This window comes from Sapajus apella, unplaced genomic scaffold (genome assembly GCF_009761245.1).
Source record: "Sapajus apella isolate SASKATOON/1434 unplaced genomic scaffold, GSC_monkey_1.0 scaffold5, whole genome shotgun sequence".
Lineage (NCBI taxonomy): Eukaryota > Metazoa > Chordata > Mammalia > Primates > Cebidae > Sapajus > Sapajus apella.
The window spans coordinates 28,057,467-28,076,832 of record NW_022436945.1 but is presented as its reverse complement, the minus strand read 5'-3'; the positions used below and the strand labels follow the sequence as shown (position 1 = coordinate 28,076,832).

Sequence of the window (19,366 nt, the reverse complement as noted above, 5' to 3'; positions counted from 1 at the left end):
ACTAGTTGTCATTTGATGATGTCTTTTGATTTGACTTTTAAATTATAAGCTATTAAAGATTTATTAAGGAACGCCATTCTCTGTTTTTTACCTACTTTTAGCATAGTAGTAGGAATATGATATTAATATATATACATAGTATTTATAGGAGACATCATTCATCAAAAGTTTATGTCCTACTTTTAGGTTGGGCACAGTGGCTCATGTCTGTAATCCCAGCACTTTGGGAGGCTGAGGCGGGTGGATCACTTGAAGTCAGGAGTTCAAGACCAGCCTGGCCAAGATGGTGAAACCCCATCTCTACTAAAAATACAGAAATTAGCTGGGCATGATCGGAGGTGCCTGTAATCCCAGCTATTCGGGAGACTGGGGCAGGAGAGTCGCTTAAACCTGGGAGTTGGAGCTTCCAGTAAGCCAAGATCATGCCACTTTACTCCTGCCTGGGCAACAAAGTGGGACTCAATCTCAAAAAAAAAAAAAAAGGTTTATGTCCTACTTTTAAAATTGCTTTAATGAGGCCAGGCACAGCGGCTCACACCTCTAATCCCACCCCTTTGAGAGACTGAGGTGGGAGGATTGCTTGAGGCCAGGAGTTTAAGACCAGCCTTGGCAACATAGTGAGGCCATGTCTCTATATAAAAGTTATTTTAATAAAATGTCATAATGCATTAAGTATTGCCTGAGAGATAGGACCTTTATTATTATCATATTAAGAGAAGTTCAAAAAGAGTTAGTTCCTCTTCCATTACAGTCCCAGATAAGACTGTGGTATTGGGCTGGGGGAAGAGGTGGATAACAGGTAGAAACTCCGACATCTCAGCCCAGGGAATTCCAGATAAAGCAACCGGGTTAGATTCTGCTACATTCTTAAGGGGCCATGGCTCTAAGACCTAAAAGCTTAAAGTCAATTGCTACAAATTAAGCACTCTGTGAGATGATAACATTAAAAGCACCTTTGTCAACCTAATGATTATAACCGCCAGGGTCCTGCCAAGCCATAATGGAGCCTGAGGCAAAAGAAAGAATCAGTAATACTGATCCTGTCTTTATGAAAAATTTTGATATTTTGTTCAACATAGATTTTTGCGTTAATTTCTTTTTTTTTTTTGGAGATGGAGTCTTGCTCTGTTGCCCAGACTGGAGTGTAGTGGCGCGATCTAGGCTCACCACAACATCCACCTCCTGGGTTCAAGCAATTCTCCTGCCTCAGCCTCCTGAGTAGCTGGCATTACGGGTGCACACCACCATGCCTGGCTAATTTTTGTATTTTTAGTAAGGACAGGGTTTCACTGGGTTGGTCAGGCTGGTCTTGAAATCCTGACCTCGTGATCTGCCCGCCTCAGCCTCCCAAAGTGCTGAGATTACAAGGAGCCACCGCACCCAGCCTAATTTTCATTTTTAAAAGTATTTCATGTAAGCATTTTCTTGCTTACTGAGCTCCGTGGCATCCTCTTAACATTTATACCTTCCTTGACTCACCAGAGTCTTGACCTGATAACTGCCACCGTTTATTAAGCCTGATATTCTAGGCATGGCACTAAGTGATTTATATACATCATCTTATGCCTATTCACAAGCTTCATTTTACAGGTGACAAAACCAAACCTTCCAGAAGTTAAATAAATGGTCCAAGTTACATAGCTAATGAATGGTTAACATTGGACTTGAATGCAGACCCATCAAACCCTAAGACCAGACTCGTTCTTTAACTATCATGTATCAGGAATTCACAACATAAATGCATTCATTCAACACACATTTATGAGAGCATATTATGCATCATGTTGTGCTAATGATTAAAATGTTGAAATTCATACCAATCTGCATTCATTCATTCATATGTGCATTCAATAAGTAGTTAATGAGCATGCACCATGTGTCAAGCACTATTCTATGTTCTGAGGATACTGAAGTGAACAAGACAGACAGCAATCCTGGGAATGAGTGGAGAGCGGACAGTTGATAAACAAATGAATGGAAGTTTATCTACTAAGTGGTCATTCAGAAGAGATCATGAATGCATGGAAAATTATTTTCTGCATCTAGTGGCTTGGAAATTGTGATATTCTAAAATTTAACATATAGTTTTAAGAAAACAGAAAGAAAATATAAGGTTTATCATTATACATTAGATACTTTGAACACAATAATTTGAGTAGTAATTACACTTCCATGCCACAGTTGTAACCTGATTTTCTATTAGAAATATTTAAAAGTAGGTGTAGAAAACTTACTCTTAAATATACAACAGTTCAAAAATCTAGCAGAAATTAAGTTAATTAGACAGAACATTTACCTGTTTTTTCTGATAATTACACTGTGTTATATTTACATATTAATGCAGTATAATATTTTAGTATATATTACACTCTGGGAGTCACTAAAATGTGAGCAAAGAAAAATATGGCCAGAGGCATCTTAAGTCATTTGACCATGTTTTTAAAAGTTGGTGTTTTGAGAAGTCATCTAACTGTGGTGACCTTACCAAAATTATTGCTTTTTTCCAAGATGTTTGTGAGTACTTATCAGAAACAATAATTTACAAAATATAAAAATTATATAATCAATGTGGGTAATTAATATTTTCACAAAAGAATTCTCCAAGTGTGTACAGTTAAGGGAGTTCCCACAAAGAATCTATGCTCATATGTGTTCTCCAGATCAGATATAAGATGCTCTGATAACTTTACTGGTATCAGCAGCTAATGGAAAACTCAGAAGTGGTCCTCTCACTCCCTACTCTCCATAGGTTTTCTGCAATTTCTTCCCTTCAAGAAAAAAACAGACTTAGGAAGTTTCTAGAGAAAAAGAAATCCAGATGAGAGAGAGGTAACATTCTAAGTGGCCTTATGTTTTGACTCTGCCCCAATTTTGTTACCCACCATGTTTGCGTGCATGCCTGCGGGTGGGCGTGCCCATCGCCTCCCCTGGTTCCTGACCAGCCTCTGAGAATGATGGGAGCATGGCAGGCACAGAGACATCAGACGTCTCTCCAGCCCATCCTCTTTCTGCTGAGCATGTCTTTTGCTCCCTCTGTCTGTCTATGGGAGTGGAGGTGGAGGGTCAACGTGTAACAGACACATACAAATGGAAGCAGAAAAACTCCCACACTAACTTGTCACCTGCCCTCAGTGCCTTCAGAGTGCCCAGTGTGGGGAGATGTAGAGTTCAATTGTTCACTAATTTGAAGTTAGAATCTAGCCACTTCTCTCCACTTCCACTGAAAAGTTCTGGCACAAGTTACTCTGCAGTGTCCGAAGGAGTCTTCCCTGCCAGCCTCCTGGGTCCCAGTCCTTCCCACCCAGCACACTTTAAAATGGGTGTCAGAACTTGCCCTTCGTGGACTCTAAATCCGCTGCTTTCTTATTTCAGTCAGAGGAAAATTGCCAAGTGCTTTTATTTATGTTGTGGGAGAATCAAAACATAAGGCCACTTAGAATGTTACCTCTCTCTCATCTGGATTTCTCTTTTATTTCTGTTTTGATTATGTTGTGGGAGGGACCTGGTGGGAAGTAATTGAATCATAGAGATGGGTCTTTCCCGTGCTGTTCTCATGATAGCAAATAAGTTTCACAAGATCTGGTGGTTTTATAACGGGGGGTTTCCCTGCACATGCTCTCTTGCCTGCTGCCCCATAAGACATGACTCTGCTTCTCATTTGCCTTCTGCCATGATTGTGAGGCCTCCCCAGGTGTGTGGAACTGTGAGTCATAACATATAAATGTATTATTTTGTTTCCAGTCTCTCTTTTTTTACCTTCTCTAGAATGTAAGTTGTGTAGAACAGAAATCTGTTCCCCAGTACCTAGAAAAGTTTCTGGCAGAGTAGGTACTTAATAAATATCTTGAATAATGAATATTGTAAAAATCTTAGTTCTCCAGCTACCTCTGTGTTATGTCTAATCAAATCACGTGAAGCCTGACCTGTTTCCCTATGTCCTCAGAATTCTATATCCCTGGTTTCCTCATCTATCAAATGGGAGTAATAGTATTTCCCTCACAGAGTATAGTGATAAATAAATGAGATAATATACATGAAGCAATTAGTGTGCATCTTGGCACACTGAAGTCTAACCTGAAAGTTTTGATTCTATGCCATAACAGAATTCAACAGCTGAATATCAAGAGCTTTGAATTCAACAAGGAGTTAGGATATTTATAGTTGTCTAATAACAGACCGAAGGTTGTAGCTTGATATTCACTGGCAGATCTCAGACTTTTAGATCTTTCTCTTTATTTTTTCTTTCTTTCTTTTTTTTTGAGACAGAGTTTCACTCTTTTTGCCCAGGCTGGAGTGCACAATGGTGCGATCTCCACTCCCCAAAACTTCTGCCTCCTGGATCCAAGCGATTCTCCTGCCTCAGCCTCCTGAGTAGCTGGGATAACAAGCATTCACCACCACGCCCAGCTAATTTTGTATTTTTTAGTAGAGATGGGGTTTCTCCGTGTTGGGTAGGCTGGTCTTAAACGCCCCACCTCAGGTGATCTGCCTGCCTTGGCCTCCCAAAATGCTGGGATTACAGATGTGAGCCACCACGCCCAGCTTAGATCTTTCTTTTAATGACTTTGAAACCATGCCTATCTGTGAGGAAACTGGAAACATGTCCCATCTGGAAATTGTTTTTTGACATTATTACTATTATTTGGCAGTGATCCAGATTGCTTTTGCCACCAACCTGAAGGCATATAGAGGTAGAAGGACAGGAATCATTCTGTTTGTTTCATGTTTTGGAACTTCCATTTATATAGGTAAGTGTGTTGAAAGTCAGATATTAGCTCCAGGGACTTTCTATATCCACAAATACAAAAATTGAGGGATAGCTCCATGATATCAAGTCACAGGCTCACAACGTCTGGTATAATAAAACAAATTACTTTCAGTTGTTTTGAAATCTTCAGGTTATCAACGATGTGAGGGAGGGTGTTGCATCTGACCTGAAAATGCAGTTCTTAAACAGATGTAATGTAAGCTTCATTGAGAAAAGAGACTATTAGTGAAAAGAGACTATTCATTTGATGGCCTTATGAGAGCTAAATATTGCATTTAATTTTCTATTGCATTTAATTAGGCTTCTTCTCACTGAGAATCCTGGCTTGCCTCAACATTGGAGACATGGCACAGTAACCAGCTTGGAGACACATCAGCCAATGCTCTAAGATCAAGTCGAAGACCCAACCTACAGGTCAGGACACTATTCCAACCTCCTGGTGAATATAGTCAGATGTTGGCATTTTTTTTTTTCACAAATAAAAATCCTACAGGATTTAACAAACCAAATAAAAACCTAACATTATATACTGTCCTCTTAGGGTTTTGAGTTCATCTTCATCATCCATAGGAGGAAATCATTGGTAAAATCCTTGGAAATACAATGAGACTCATCGGAAACATTTACATATTTTGTAGTATTGTTATGACAGTAGAGGGCGAGGTTCCAGAGCTGCCAGGAGAAAGGGAGCTGATGACCAACTGCTCCAACATGTCTCTAAGAAATGTTCCTGCAGACTTGACCCCAGCCACAACCACGCTGGATTTATCCTATAACCTCCTTTTTCAACTCCAGAGTTCAGATTTTCATTCTGTCTCCAAACTGAAAGTTTTGATTCTATGCCATAACAGAATCCAGCAGCTGAATCTCAAAATCTTTGAATTCAACAAGGAGTTAAGATATTTAGATTTGTCTAATAACAGACTGAAGAGTGTAAGCTGGTATTCACTGGCAGGTCTCAGGTATTTAGATCTTTCTTTTAATGACTTTGACACCATGCCTATCTGTGAGGAAGCTGGCAACATGTCACACCTGGAAATCCTAGGTTTGAGTGGGGCAAAAATACAAAAATCAGATTTCCAGAAAATTGCTCATCTGCATCTAAATACTGTCTTCTTAGGATTCAGAACTCTTTCTCATTATGAAGAAGGTAGCCTGCCCATCTTAAATGTAACAAAACTGCACATTGTTTTACCAATGAATACAAATTTCTGGATTCTCTTGCATGATGGAATGAAGGCTTCAAAAATATTAGAAATGACAAATATAGATGGCAAAAGCCAATTTGTAAGTTATGAAATGCAACGAAATCTGAGTTTAGAAAATGCTAAGACATCAGTTCTATTACTTAATAAAGTTGATTTATTCTGGGACGACCTTTTCTCTATCTTCCAGTTTGTTTGGCATACATCAGTGGAATACTTTCAGATCCAAAATGTGACTTTTGGTGGTAAGGTTTATCTTGACCACAATTCATTTGACTACTCAAATACTGTAATGAGAACTGTAAAATTGGAGCATGTACATTACAGAATGCCTTACATTCAGCAGGATAAAATCTATTTGCTTTTGACCAAAATGGACATAGAAAACCTGACAATATCAAATGCACAAATTCCACACATGCTATTCCCTAATTATCCTACAAAATTCCAATATTTAAATTTTGCCAATAATATCTTAACAGATGAGTTGTTTAAAAGAACTATCCAACTGCCTCGCTTGAAAACCCTCATTTTGAAGGGCAATAAGCTGGAGACACTTTCTTTAGTGAGTTGCTTTGCTAACAACACACCTTTGGAACACATGGATCTGAGTCAAAATCTATTACAACATAAAAATGATGAAAATTGCTCATGGCCAGAAACTGTGGTCACCATGAACCTGTCATACAATAAATTGTCTGATTCTGTTTTCAGGTGCTTACCCAAAAGTATTCAAATACTTGACCTAAATAATAACCAAATCCAAACTGTACCTAAAGAGACTATTTATCTAACGGCCTTACAAGAGCTAAATATTGCATTTAATTTTCTAACTGATCTCCCTGGGTGTAGTCATTTCAGTAGACTCTCAATTCTGAACATTGAAATGAACTTAATTCTCAGCCCATCTCTGGATTTTTTTCAGAGCTGTCAGAAAGTTAAGACTCTAAATGCAGGAAGAAATCCATTCTGGTGTACCTGTGAATTAAAACATTTCATTCAGCTTGAAACATATTCAGAGGGCATGATGGTTGGATGGTCAGATTCATACATCTGTGAATACCCTTTAAACCTAAGGGGGACTCGGCTAAAAGATGTTCATCTTCCTGAATTATCTTGCAACACAGCTCTGTTGATTGTCACCATTGTGCTTATCATGCTAGTTCTGGGGTTGGTTGTGACCTTCTGTTGTCTCCACTTTGATCTGCCCTGGTATCTCAGGATGCTAGGTCAATGCACACAAACATGGCACAGGGTTAGGAAGACAGCCCAAGAACAACTCAAGAGAAATGTCCAATTCCACACATTTATTGCATATGGTGAACATGATTCTCTGTGGGTGAAGAATGAATTGATCCCCAATCTAGAGAAAGAAGACGGTTCTATCTTGATTTGCCTTTATGAAAGAAACTTTGACCCTGGAAAGAGTGTTAGTGAAAATATTGTGAGCTTCATGGAGAAGAGCTACAAGAGCATCTTTGTTCTGTCTCCCAACTTTGTCCAGAGTGAGTGGTGCCATTATGAACTCTACTTTGCCCACCACAATCTCTTCCATGAAAATACTGATCATATAATTCTTATCTTACTGGAACCCATCCCATTCTACTGCATTCCCACCAGGTGTCATAAACTGAAAGCTCTCCTGGAAAAAAAAGCATATTTGGAATGGCCCAAGGATAGGCGTAAATGTGGGCTTTTCTGGGCAAACCTTCGAGCTGCCCTTAACATTCATGTATCAGCCACCAGAGAAATGTGTGAACTACAGACATTCACAGAGTTCAATGAAGAGCCTCGAGGTTCTACAGTCTCTCTGATAAGAACAGACTGCCTATAAAATCCCACGGCCCTGGGGAAGTTGGGGACCACATACATTGTTGGGATATAAATTGATACAACCTTTACGGTGGGGATTTGGTAATATTTGTTAAAATAGAAAATGGTTATAACCTTTATATCAGTTTCTGGAAGAATTTCTAAGAATGTATCCTATAGAAACATCTTCACGAGTTTATAAGGGCTTATGTAAAAAGGTGTTCATCCCAGGATTGTGTATATTCGTGAAAAATGGAAAACATCCTCATGTCCACAAAATAAGGTCTAATTAAATAAATTATAGTATGTTAATGTAATACAATATTACATACCACTAAAAAGAATGAGGTAGCTCTATATTTACTGGTATGGAAAAATTATATTAATGTGTTATAAACTATTAGGTTGGTGCAAAAATAATTGTGTTTTTTGTCATTGAAATGGCATTGAAATAAAAGTATAAAGAAATCTATACCAGCCGGGTGCAGTGGTTCACGCCTGTAATCCCAGCACTTTGGGAGGCTGAGGTGGGCGGATCACAAGGTCAAGAGATCGAGACCATCCTGGCCAACATGGCCCCATCCCTACTGAAACTACAAAAATTAGCCGGGCGTGGTGGCACACACCTATAGTCCCAGCTACTCGGGAGGCTGAGGCAGGAGAATCACTTGAAGCCGGGAGGCAGAGGTTGCAGTGAGCCAAGATTGTACCACTGTGCTCTAGCCTGGCAACAGAGTGAGATTCCATCTCAAAAAAAAAAAAAAAAAAAGAAATCTATACCAGATGTAGTAATAGTGGTTTGGGTCTGAGAGGTTGGATTACAGGGAGCATTTGATGTCTATGTTGTATATTTTCAAAATGTTTGAATTGCTTAGAATGAATCTGTATATCTTTTATAAGTAGAAAAAAACAATAAAGATAATTTTTAAAGCCTACACATCCTACTCATTTGGCTTGATTCTTCCTTCTGGTCTCACAGGTCACAGTAAGAAAACAAGCACTCCTGAATATAATTTTTACAAAATTATATTTCAGAAACAAACACTGTGTCACTTTCCTGGTTAGAAAAATAATGTATGGCTTAAACACATGGTTCAGGAGGAGAATGTCATGCACCTTTAAGATCTGACACCAATCTCCTTTTATCTCCTTGTATCTTCTTTATTTTTTATTTCTAGAGACTAGCTCTTGCTCTGTCACCCAGGCTGGAATGCTGTGGTGCCATCATAGCTCACTGCAGCATTGAGCCCCTGGCCTCAAACCATCCTCCTGTCTTAGACTCCCAAAGTGCTGGGATTACAGGTGTAAGCCACCATACCCAGCCCCTCCTTGCATCCTATCATTGGGCCCTATAGAGCTACTGGTCCTTCTCCGAACTTTCAGGGTTCTTCAATGGTTCCAGAGCCTAGATTTTGCATTGTGCCTAATGTGATGCCTTCCCCACTTGGGTTTGTTCAGGAAATCTTATAGTTCCCTCAGGACACAATCCACATGTCGACTCTTCTTTGAATTCTTCCTCAGTACTTCCCCTAAGCATGATGCTCCTTGATTCTCTTCCATACTTTGAACATATTTCTATCATCAACCTAATTATGTACATTTTTAAAGTTTCTGTTTCTCACTAGACTATGAACTCCTCAAAGCTTGAGACAGACTTACACCTGCCCTTGTGTCCGCAGCAGTCCCTGGTTCAGAACAGGTGCTCAATGAACATTTATGGAATGGACATTGGGTTGGCTAGAGGAGCTTCGTGGGAACTCAACTGGCTTAAGGATAGGTAGTGGAATTTAAAGGAATACTCTGAGAAGCTGGGCAGGAAGAGCAGGAATAGGCTAAACTCATATAGAAAGAGAATCCAGAATTGAAGGATTCCTAAGTAGAGCTCAAGTCATGTGAAATTGCCAAAATTTGGTTGCTCTTGACCTAGAAAAATATCTAGTTTTAAAAATTTCATTCCATCTGTATTATTCAGGGTTCTCTAGTGAGACAGGACTAATAGGAGATATATATATATACACACCCCTTATATAAACTCCCCTTTATATATAAACTCCCCTTTATATAAATATATATTTACTCCTCTTTATATATTTTTTTATTTTTATTTTATGTTTATTAAGGAGTATTGGCTCACGCAATTACAAGGTCCCACAATAGGCCGTCTGCAAGCTGAGGAGCAAGGAAGCCAGTCTGAGTCCCAAAGCTGAAGAACTTGGAGTCCGATGTTGAGGGCAGGGAGCATGCAGCATGGGAGAAAGGTGTAGGCTGGGAGGCCAAGCCCGTCTAGTTTTGTCATGCTCTTCTGCCTGCTTTATTCTAGCCACACTAGCAGCTGATTAGATGGTGCCCACCCATACTGAGGGTGGGTCTGCCTTTCCCATTCCATTGACTCACAGGTTAATGTCCTTGGCAACATCTTCACAGACACACTCAGGAACAATAATTTGCGTCCTTCAATCCAATCAAGTTGACACTCAATATTAGCCATCACACCATCTACCGAGACTAATCTAACAAGTTAAAACTGGATTCTGCATCTAATTTATTTTCTTATAGTTTGTGAGCTTATGAATTCCTCATGCTAGTGGTTATTTTAAAAATTGTACTCAAGAAGGCCAACCTGAGAATACAGGGAGGGGACAGGGTGTCGATCTAGAAGCCAGGTTGTGCTACCATTTGGCCAGTAGCTGGAGTTGAGGAGCTAGAGTCCAGCAGCCTGAGTGCTGAGCATCTCTCTTTCTCTTCCCTGGTGAGCCCATGGTCTGTCAGGCAGAAGGGGAAACCCAAGGAAACCAGAGTGGAGTGGGGACAGAGCATGGCGAGGGTGCCTTTCCTGGCGGGACATTGCCGTGAGTGTGATTGTTGGCTTCTGGAGGAGTGAGGCCGATTCTGCATAAGGGTTTGTAAATCTTGAGTAAATTATTCAGAATGGGACTTTCACCTTTCATTAATCAACTCACCTTTAATTATTTAATGAATTCACCTTTGATTAATTAATTCACCTTTAATTAATTGGGAACATGCAAAGAATTTAAGATTAGCCCTAAAGTCACCAGGATTTAGCTATTTGATGGTAGAACCCTCCGTTTAGCAAAACCATTTAACAAATAGATATGTTTTATTACAATTTTAAAAATAACACGTTAGGCTGAGCTCTCAGCAACTTCACAGCTGGATAATCCTTAAATCTTGCCTATCAAGTCACTGTACTGTTTCTGTCTCAGAAACTTAGATACTATCCAAAATTTCCTAATACGCTTGGTTTTGACTCTTATGATTTACAATCAGAAAAAAAGAATTTTGCATGAATTGAATGTTATTTGCTTTTGAGGCTTGAAATACAAGTAACGCTGAGCCTCATACAAACCTGATGATGTGCTTTTACCCAAGAAATTTCAGATTTCAATGAAGACCCAGTGTTCTGACTCGTGACACTGATGGGGAAGGGAGCACACCCAGGCTGAATGCTGTAACCGCTGCTGGTGTCTGGAACTCCGATCATGTTTTAAAAATGACTCTGGAGCTTGCAAACTTTCCAGTTCCTTTTTATTTCCTTGCCATTTCTCAACCCGGAGCATTTTTTCATTTTTTCCCCAAGGAAACTGAACTCTTAAGTGAAGTCTGTCGGTGCATTCCTCAGAGGGCCTTCACAATCTCTCAGCATCTCTGCAGATACATGGCAATCCTTTCTGGACATCAACAGTTGAGTTGTTGAGAATGGTCTGTATTCCCTCAGCAGATGTGGCAAAGGGGGCTGTACAGAAATGGAATTGCAATCCTTGAATTCCCAACGGATTAGTGGGAAAAATGAATTTTACATCTAATTTTTGGCAAATGTTGCTCCAAATTCACTCCTTTATCTATTAAGGAGTGAACCTTAATAGAACCATTCAAGAGATGCATAGACTAGGCATATTTAAAGTGAGTAAGAATTTGGAGATTGTCAAGGATAACTCTCACTTTCAAATGGGAAAATTGAGGTTTTAGAATTTTAAATGACCCACCCAAGCCCAAGGTCATAGTCTTTTAACTCCTAATGTTTTTCCTGCCAATCTGCAACAAAGTGGCCTTTACGCTTTGCATTTGATTTTTGTTCTCTCATTCCTTCTATTGTAATTCTCAATTACAGAGCTGTCTGCAGTCTTCCTCCACGGCGAGAGCATCCTGTATTTGCCATCTTGATTCCATCCCTGAAAAAAAACATCCTTTGCCATGAGTAACTTGCAATAGAGGCTGCTCCTCAGATCAGCCACCTCTGGTCTAGGAGCCAGAAAAATGTTCTCTGTGTAACGGATGTAGAATAACGGGGAGCCTGTTCTTCCCTGGAGGTTTCAAAGGCAACTTAATCACTGGCGTCCTGCTGGGGGTACACCCCCTGGCCCCAAGCTCAGGGTTCCACCTCGTGTGCTGTGACCCATGACGTGCTGCCGGCATTGATCCTTTTAACCCTGGACAAGGTCCTTCAGGACCCACTTGAGGGAGGGAGTGGGTCTAGTGGTACATACTGAAGTCCCCCCCGGGGGCAAGCACAATGAAAAGCTCCTGGCTCTGCATCTGGAAGTGGCCCACACCTGTACATCTATTCAACAGCCAGCTGCTGAGACACTGCCCTCCTTCACCGACGGGGTCTCTGAGCTGCCGGATGACACTGTGTTCCAGGTGTCCAAGGACAAAGATGCAGCCACCAGTAGGGGTGTTCAGGGTTAGGGTCAGGGAGGCTGGGTGGGGGCTCCTGGCCAGCACAGCTCCGCATGGCCCCATGTCTGCCTCTTCACAATGAGAGATGCTTGTCTTCAGCATCTGTCTTGTTAGTGGTGTCCCAGCAGTCTCAAGGGTAACTGTTAGTACTCTAACAACACACGCACATTCTCATAATTATTTTGAAATACTTAACGAAAAGCCAGGGGAGTGGACTCTAAATCCACTCACATTTTCCCCGAGACATGTATTTCAGTATTCTTTTTGCCCTTCAAATCTCTGCTCTAATCCCATTTCTGTTGAAGACTTCCTGGATGACCCAGTTGAAAATGGCGGCACTCATTGTCCACCTTCCTTGCTTTTTATTTCTCCATAGCATTTGCCGTCTTCTAAGTTACTAGATGTCTTTCTCTTTATCCTGCTGATTCCCTGTCTTCCCCCACTAGAAGGCAAACTCTTTTAGAGTAGAGATTTTGTCTGTTTTGCTCACAGATGTTGTCTCCATCTCTGCCTAGAACAGTTCCTGGCACAGGTCCACCCCCCAGGGATTTTGTTTCTGTGGACCCTTTCTTAATTTGGCCCTCTCTGCTCCTCTGAAGTCCAGCAGGGCCTCTGTTGCCAAGGCTGCCCCCTTCAGTGTCAGCCCTTGTTGCTGGAAATCAAGGACACAGATTTTACTTGTAAGGGGGTGTATTAGTCTGTTTTCACGCTGCTGATAAAGACATGCCTGAGACTGGATAATTTATAAAGAAAAAGAGGTTTAATGGACTCACAGTTCCATGTGCCTGGAGAGGCCTCACAGTCATGGCAGGAGGTAAAAGGCACGTTGTACATGGTGGCAGGCAAGAGGGAATGAGAGCCAAGCAAAAAGGGAAACCCCTTATAAAACCATCAGATCTCATGAGAGTTACTCACTACCATGAGAACAGTATTGGGGAAAACCACTCCATGATTCCATTATCTCCTACTGAGTCCTTCCCATAACATGTGGGAATTGAGAGCTACAATTCAAGATGCAATTTGGGTGGGGATACAACCAAACCATATCCGAGGCAGATCTGTGTTTTTGCAGACACTTTCTGGGACCTGCCATCACTGGCCTGTTTCTCCCCCCACCCCACGCACTTCATGGATCTTCTCTTTGCCTCTTCCTATTAGAAACTGCCAGATCTCAGTGGCTTGCTGTGGGCAGCCCTTTAACTATTTTGGAGTCTGCAGATTATATGAATTACTGCAAATGGGGTGCCTGGCTCCCCCACCCCCAACCACTGCCCCTGTTCTTTTGCTGTCTCAGCCTTTTTAGAGGAGATGTGTTAGCACTGGACCAACGAAGCCCCTGCCCTGGGCCCAGCCTCAGACCTCCCTTTGCCCCAGTGCTTCAGAAGGCCTCCCTTGAACTTTCTAAGTCCTTCTGAGGGCCTGGTACAGCTAGGACTGTCAGTGCTCCCCAAGTAGGATGCCCCAGCCCAGACCCAGACCCATGTAGTCCCCAGTCTTCATTTCTCCCCTTCGAGATGACCTCTGACCCTCTACCCCAAACATGGGCTCAACCGGATATCCCAAGAAACTCTGGAATTCACATCTATGGGGCCCTGCCAGAGACTGGTGTTGGGTCCGCATTTGAGGTGGGTGCCCTGGCAAGCAGTATAGGCCCCCCAGGATTGGACCTGAGAATGGTGCTGGCTTGTTGAATGGGGCGACTCTCACATTGAATACAAAACGACTTCAGGGTTTTGGCTACCAGCAGCTCAACACTGACCCTTGGCCCTGAGCCACCAGTGTGGACCTGTGTCCATCTGTGTTTTGGCTGTGGTGCCACCTCTTGTCTTGAGGGTGGCAGGTGTGCTAGCAGGTGTCCTTTACCCTGTGCCCGCCTGTGCCCCAGCCTCTGGCATCCAGGGCAATAGCTGCCATCGCTGCATGCTCTGAGCCATGTGCCAGGCAGTCCTTCGAGGATGGCTTTCAAAACTGAACACCAATGGGCCTTCCAATCAACGTCCTCTCTTGTCTCCCATGGTGACATGGTGCCCTGCCAGTCAGTATTAAGCTGTGCCTGATGAGGGAGGAATGTTTCTTGCAGGAGTGAGACTGCTCTTCTTTCCTTGTGCACAGACCCCTTGCCTACCCTCCCTGCTATTGGCGGCGTGTGGAAGGCAGAGATTCAGTCAAAATCAAAAGTGCTTCCATTGTAGGAATGCAGTGGTTACCAGCTCAAGAGGCCAAAAGAAGATGCGGCTGGATGGTGGGTGGTTCGATGTTTATATAAAATTCTGAATGGGCCGGGCGCGGTGGCTCAAGCCTGTAATCCCAGCACTTTGGGAGGCCGAGGCGGGTGGATCATGAGGTCAAGAGATCGAGACCATCCTGGTCAACATGGTGAAACCCCGTCTCTACTAAAAATACAAAAAATTAGCTGGGCATGGTGGCGCGTGCCTGTAATCCCAGCTACTCAGGAGGCTGAGGCAGGAGAATTGCCTAAACCCAGGAGGCGGAGGTTGCGGTGAGCCGAGATCGCGCCATTGCACTCCAGCCTGGGTAACAAGAGCGAAACTCCGTCCCCAAAAAAAAATAAATAAATGAAAATAAAATAAAATAAAATTCTGAATGGTAAACAACAGAGTCAGAAAACGAATACCGTAGAGGCTCACAGTTCCCTGCATCCTCTGGGGAACGCTTGCATCCATGAAGCACAGTAACAACCTTTGAGTCACAGGAAGCCAGGGTGGATGGATGGTGTGGCGGCACGAGGAATAATTCAACCAGCGTTACAAACATACTGTCAGGGAACTGCAGAGGCAAGAAGGCCTACAGCGCGTAATGCGAGCAGGCTCTGAAGAGCTGCCTTGTGGTGAATTACAACACTGCTGCTGTGTTCTCGGTGAGAGACACAATTAGCCAGGAACGGCGCATTGGACAATAAAATGCATGAAGAGATGGCTCCTGGGTTTGAACAGAAAGGCCTGATGTTGCTTAGATGCTACAAAGAATCATCACAGGCACCAGAAGGAAAATAAACAATAGGCAAATGACTCTTCTGTACCAATCCTCATTAATAACTCTGGACCTCATATATGAGTCCATTCATTTCAACATCTTTTTTTTTTTTTTTTTTCCGAGACAGGAGCTCACCTGGAGTGCAGAAGTGTAGTGGTGCGACCACAGCTCTCGGTAACTTCCACCTCCAGGGCTCCAGCGATCCTCCTACCTTGGCCTCCTGAGTAGCTGGGACTACAGATGTATACTACCGCTCCTAGCTAATTTTTGTATATTTTTTGGTCGAGACAGGGTTTTGCCATGTCACCCAGGCTGGTCTTGAACTCCTGGGCTCTAGCAATCTGCCTGCCTTGGCCTCTCAAAGTGCTGAGATTACAGATGTCAGCCACTGTGCCGAGCCTCAAAACAATTTTTTTGAGATGGAGTCTTGCACTATCACCCAGGCTGGAGTACAGTGGCACAATCTCGGCTCACTGCAACTTCTGCCTCCCGGGTTCAAGCGATTCTTCTGCTTCAGCCTCCCAAGTAGCTGGGATTACAGGTGTGTACCACCATGCCTGGATAATTTCTGTATTTTTAGTAGAGATGGGGTTTCGCCATGTTGGCCAGGCTGGTCTCTAACTCCTGACCTCCGATGATCTTCCCGTCTCAGCCTCCCAAAGTGCTGGGATCACAGGCGTGAGCCACTGCTCCTGGCCAAAATATATTTATTAATCAAATTATTTTATAGACAGGGGCCCTGCAGTCCTCAGAAGGAGTATATCTTGGCTTATGCAGCAAGAACGTGTATTGCTTCTGATTTCTTAGCTGTACAATGATTTGTTCCCATTTCAGAGGAAGTCATTGGCCACAGGACAGTTTTTGCCTCGAGTGCTAATGGATGATGTGGTGAAATTCAGTGGTAAGGTGGATTGCTCTGGCAGATCGGAACAGGCAGATTCTAAGACCACAATATTAAGCTTATTGGGTGTTCTTCCTGTGACGTTTATTAAAAATGGAAAAGAGACGAGGTCTTTCTTATTTTAGGTCATGATGGGTTAAGGCACCACATTATTAGGCTGTGTTCTCCCTGTGAAGAGAGTTAGATCCTTAGTCATGCCCAGGAACCTTCTAGACCTGAGCACTTTAAGTGTCTTTCCTGGCAGCAGTGCCTTTGGCCTGGGGAAAAACAAACAAACAAAAACAGCCAGAGAAAGCTGCTGAAAGAATCTGTGCTAGCTCTGATATTCCGTTGGAATCGGCATCTTTGATTCCTGGACTCACTACCCCTGCATCCTCAGTCTCTTTCTGGCTCTTTTATTTCTGGAAAAATGTTTCCATGATGCTGTCGTTAGCATCCTGACCTTGTACTTACCAATACAAGGCGCTAACCTTTCTCGAGGATTTATTTATTTATTTAGAGTCAAGGTCTGACTCTGTTGCCGAAGCTGGGGTGAAGTGACATGACCACGGTTCACTTCAACCTCCACCCCTCCCAGCTCAAATGATCCTCCCACCTCAGCCTCCCGTGTAGCCGGGACTACAGGCATGTGCACATGCCATCATGCTCTGCTCACATCTTATTTTTTTTTGTAGAGACAGGGTCTCACTATATTGTCCAGGCTGATCTTGAACTCCTGGGCTCAAGTGATCCTCCCACCTCAGCATCCCGAAGTGTTGGGAATACAGGCATGAGCCACCATGCTCAGCCCCTCTTAAGATTTCAAATGTGCCAGCCACTGTTCTAAGTCTGTCATGAGTTATACTTCTTAAATTGCATAGATATAAGGGTTAAATATTATAATTATTCCTACTAACAGATGAAGTCCCCAATCAGAAGTCAAGGTTTCATGGCTAGTGACAGAAATGCAAGACAGTGTGATGACAGAGCCTGCTTTGCGTGTGTGTGTGTGTGTGTGTGTGTGTGTGTGTGTGTGTGTGTGACAGAGAGAGAGAGAGAGAGAGACAGACAGAGTCTCACTCTCACCCAGGGCTGGAGTACAGTGATGCTGCCTCACTCACTGAACATCCGCCTCCCAGGTTCAAGTGATTTCCCTGCCTCAGCCTCCCGAGCAGCTGGGATTACAGGTGTGTACCACCACACCCGGCTACATTTTATATTTTTTGTAGAGACAGGGTTTTGCCATGTTGGCCAGGCTGGTCTCGAACTCCTGACCTCAGGTGATCCACCCACCTCGGCCTCCCAAGTACTGGATTACAGGCATGAGCCACCGTCCCTGCCCAGAGCCTGCTTTCACAGATGCTCTGCAATACTGGTAGAGCAAGAGCTTGTGACATGAAGAATTCATTTCTTTCCTATGTATAGTAACATGGACAGACTTGTTCCTGCTAGACCCTATTCTTGGATGGCGGTGTCTCGTTGTGGAAAAGCAATTTTTATCATGATGTGTGTAACCCAAATGCTGCCAATCCTCACCAGCCTGTGGCTACAAAGAAGGCACGACAACATCAGTAAGTCCAGTTCTTGTTCCTGCTCCCACCGGCTGAGGCGGGGCCTCTTGCCCACCTGCAAACGTGCACATGAGTATTTCCATTCAAACCTGAGATTCTCGCAGGTGCCAACAGCTTACTGTCAGCACCCCCGCTCCGTGCTGCTGCAGTCTACTCCCGTCCAGTTTGTAGCAGCTACCCCTGGGCCCTTTGCATGTCCTTGCAAGAGTCTCTCACTATTGACCTTGCTGAATGAAGGTGCTTTCTCGATGACGGTTACGGCCATGCTAAGGGTGCTTTCTCCCAGTAATCCCGAATGCAACTATCCTCCAGACAGGAGCCATGTCAGGTTCCACAGAGCTAGCAGTAGGTTCGATAACTCTCTCCTCAAAATTGTGTGTCAACCTCTCAGCATCCCAGCACTTTGATGCTGGGATCCACCATGTCGCCGAGTTTCTCATGAAATCCATTTCTGCAGCTCTCGCTCCTCCTTCGTGGGGCTTCCAAACCAGCCCAAGGGGTAAGGAGGGAGACAGCACCCCGTTCTTTCCACTGTCCTGATTGCATCCCATCTCTCCTTTCTGGCCCCCAAATATTCCTCCCTCCACCCACCTATGCATATCAATTCATGCACACAGATGCAGAGGAGTAAACGTCACCCAGATAAAAGCCAAACTGTTATTCTTGGTTTGGGTGCAGCCGGGACACCCTGATCCATGATTTCTGCAAATTGGATGGGAAAGTTTGTCTTCTAAAGCTGCCTGGGAGAGGTGGGAAATTAACTCCATCGTCAGAGCCTCAGAGAAAACATAGAGCCAGCATCCTCCTTAGCCCTTCCAAGCAGGTAGCTGAAGAAACTTTAATTTGAACCATTATCACAGATTGAAAACTGAATAGATTGAATTCTGTTTTGAATTTTTTACTGTCTCAAAACTCACCTTTAGGCTGAAGAACAAAATGACAAAAATGACATATGAAGATCATTGAAAAGGAAAAACCTTTGTCTCACTATATTGTCTAGGCTGATCATGAACTCCTGGGCTCAAGTGATCCTCCCACCTCAGCCTCCCAAAGTGTTAGGAATATAGGTATGAGCCACCATGTGCAGCCCTTCTTGAGATTTCGAATGTGTCAGCCACTGTTCTAAGTCTGTCATGAGTTATACTTGTTAAATCACATAGATCTAAGATCTAAACCAAATCCAAATAATAAAATTAAAATGCAACTTCCCATTATGCAGCACGCATCTACCTTAAAGCGAGGGCCTGTTCATACTTACAGACACCCCACGCTGGGTTAGAAGCAGTTTCACTTCATCGGTTGCTCCCCCCGGGGTCTTCTCGCTGTGGAAAGCAGAAGTTCATGGGATTAAAATAAATCTCCTTGTGTATGCAAGAGTAACAGTGCCAGCCGACAGCCTCTTCCTGTTACTCCACTTCTTCAATTCTAAATTTGGCCG

At 43.1% G+C, this 19,366-nt stretch overlaps 1 protein-coding gene and 1 long non-coding RNA gene across 9 annotated transcripts in view; one reads left to right on the top strand and one right to left on the bottom strand.

The window, feature by feature from the left end:
* TLR10 (toll like receptor 10) overlaps window positions 1–7,923 on the top strand; it is a 24,994-nt gene extending 17,071 nt beyond the window's left edge. For 2 of the 7 annotated variants that reach the window (XM_032273887.1, XM_032273884.1), the window contains exons 2-3: window positions 5,085–5,182; window positions 5,310–7,923. In XM_032273887.1, coding sequence (XP_032129778.1) covers window positions 5,372–7,807 — 2,436 coding nt within the window. In that variant the 5' untranslated portion in view covers window positions 5,085–5,182; window positions 5,310–5,371 and the 3' untranslated portion in view covers window positions 7,808–7,923. Of the gene's footprint in view, window positions 1–4,470; window positions 5,183–5,309 lie in introns of those variants that run through there. The other 5 variants (XM_032273874.1, XM_032273878.1, XM_032273881.1 and 2 more) reach the window with 5 other exon arrangements.
* LOC116548449 overlaps window positions 1–19,366 on the bottom strand; it is a 21,770-nt gene extending 2,404 nt beyond the window's left edge. Inside the window, exon 1 of one of the 2 annotated variants that reach the window (XR_004267435.1) lies at window positions 19,187–19,366. This is a non-coding gene — a long non-coding RNA (uncharacterized LOC116548449). The remainder of the gene's footprint in view (window positions 1–19,186) is intronic. The other variant, XR_004267436.1, reaches the window with a different exon arrangement.